Source organism: Mizuhopecten yessoensis, unplaced genomic scaffold, assembly GCF_002113885.1.
Source record: "Mizuhopecten yessoensis strain PY_sf001 unplaced genomic scaffold, ASM211388v2 hete_36093006, whole genome shotgun sequence".
Lineage (NCBI taxonomy): Eukaryota > Metazoa > Mollusca > Bivalvia > Pectinida > Pectinidae > Mizuhopecten > Mizuhopecten yessoensis.
In genome coordinates this window covers 263-2,563 of record NW_018483785.1, presented here as the reverse complement: position 1 = coordinate 2,563, position 2,301 = coordinate 263, and the positions used below count along the sequence as shown (strand labels likewise).

General features: G+C 37.9%; 1 protein-coding gene across 1 annotated transcript; it reads right to left on the bottom strand.

The window, feature by feature from the left end:
• Positions 1 to 27: 27 nt before the first annotated feature.
• LOC110444318 (protein lingerer-like) lies at positions 28 to 2,083 on the bottom strand (the record flags this gene model as incomplete). Its single annotated transcript, XM_021488707.1, has 4 exons — positions 1,967 to 2,083; positions 1,049 to 1,558; positions 590 to 744; positions 28 to 244 (listed from the first exon to the last, which is right to left on the bottom strand). Coding segments are annotated over exons 2-4 (819 nt in total), but the record flags the coding sequence as incomplete, so codon positions are not given.
• Between the last annotated feature and the right edge of the window lie 218 nt (positions 2,084 to 2,301).

Sequence of the window (2,301 nt, the reverse complement as noted above, 5' to 3'; positions counted from 1 at the left end):
AAAGTGAGGACTGTAACTTGTATCTACCTTGCTCTGATTGCGTGATGCAGAGTCCTTCTTGGTAGGAGTGGTGTAGGGGGAGGCCTGGAAAATGTTGGTCCTGGGAGAGGTCTGGTCACCGCCCGACATAGCTGAGGTACTATTAGCGGGAGGCGTGGTCATTATGGAGGAGGAGATCACAGACTCATTTGGTTTACTACTCACCTGCTGAGGGGGCAAGTGACCACTTATCGTTGGAGTTGTACTGTAAAGTAAGTTACAAAATTCAGACAGGAAATTTCTTTCAGAATTGCAAATTAAAGTAAAACAGTGCATAGAAAATTAAATCTCAAATCTTAATAACCACTTCACAATTTATTTTCAAAACTTAAAAGTTGCACCACAAATTTATCTTGAAACTTTATATCACATTCCTAATTTTCTTGTCAAAATCTAATTACCACATCAAATTCTTTCTCAAAACTTGAATAAATTGAAGTTATAATAGGAAGTCTAAGCAGATATCTAATGTATTGAAAAGTAAGTTCACTGGAAAGAAAATGATGTTTGAAAGAAATATTTACAAATTGAAGATAAAACACTCAATTACCTGCTAGCACCAGAACTTGTCAAATTGCTTGTAACAGATGGTTCTCCACCAAAACTAAAAGGTGATGAATTATCAGATCCGAATTCCCAAGTTCCAAACTGGACATCTAACCTTTTCGTCATGTGTCCAGGCATTTCTACTGCAGAGGCTGGAATCTAAACATTCAGGTCACAGTTAGGAATGAAAGATTTATTCTTTGACTTTAGACTGGTCTAAGAGACATAACATGTGTACAACATGTGAATCTCTTATTCACCTTAACTTAAGATTTCTTAAAACATCCTCTAAGTTTTGTTTATTGCAAGAAATAGAAAGTAACTTTACGTAGGTCTAAGACCGCTTTACTTTCGTTTTGACTATATTATTTTAAATGTTTTAAGAAGATTAACAAGTATACTGGAAATAAATGAAATCCATCACATCTTTTTATGAAATGTCTATGAGGTGATTTAATTGTACCTTGGATGGTGGTGGTAGTTTTGTTCTTTGGGACTTTGGTCGCTGTTGTAAACCCGACTGAGAAGAGGGCACGGAATCCACCTGTCCACCACTGTTTTGTTCCAGGCTCGAGCTGTATACAGACCCAGTGTTCTGGCTAAAGCCGGATGGCTGACTCTGACTGTAAGCCGAAGACTGATTCTGGCTGTAAACAGACGACGGACTCTGACTGTATGTCGACTGACCTTGGCTGAACCCTGAGGTAGTCTGACTGTACCCAGGCGGACTTTGACTGTAGGCCGACACACTCTGGCTGAATCCTGAAGAGCTCTGACTGTAAGAGGTTTGATTCTGACCAAACGAGGACACCAATGCATTAATGGCATTAGACGAGGACTGTTGCGAAACCGAAAGCTGATTGGATAGCGATGATGACGGCAACTGACTTGACAAGGATCCAGACTGCATGTGATTGGTCAAAGCTGAGCCACCAAGCTGATTAGTCAGATTCTGTCGCGGGGATGATCCAATCTACATTACACGATAATTCAGATATTAAAACTAGGAAAATCAATATCATGTATTACAAGTATCATTTAATTATTTGGAAAAGGAGAGGAATTTATAGAATCATGTACAGTCAATTAACTTCTTACCCAACCAAACATTTCAAATCAAGATTGCAAGACAAAGGGCTATTCTATATGGCCAATCTGCTGGAAGGTAGAAATATAACTTTACGAGTCATGAATTTGTGATAGTGCTAAAAGATTTCAAAATAACTTTCTCAAACTTTACTTAGCTTCCAAGAGGTTAATCTGTTTGTCAAAATAGCAATGAACTAAAACAATCATGTCAGAAGAAATTGAACATGATTCAAAATAGAATGAAATCAGCAAAATAATAATGATATGAAATCTCCTCAAGTTGGATACTTACGCCTATAGAATTTTTTATACTTTCTGTGGCCTGTTGGTTGTACTGTGATATGTAAGCTGATTCTAGGGGATCATTGGCTGGCTTTTGTGAAAGGGCCCCCAAATCCAACCTGTAAAACAATCAATTAATTGTAACCAAGTCCATCACTTAAATTCAATCAGTCATCAGAAGGATACCTTTGCTGTTTCCTCAAAATGTGATCAACAGATCTGAAAAAGATGGACACTTAACAATTGCAACTACAAGGCATTTTCAAAGTTTGGTAAATTTCATACTGGCAATACCAGGGGCTCTTTAAATTGTCTTAGTTAAAAAGCTCCTGAGCTAACCCGGAG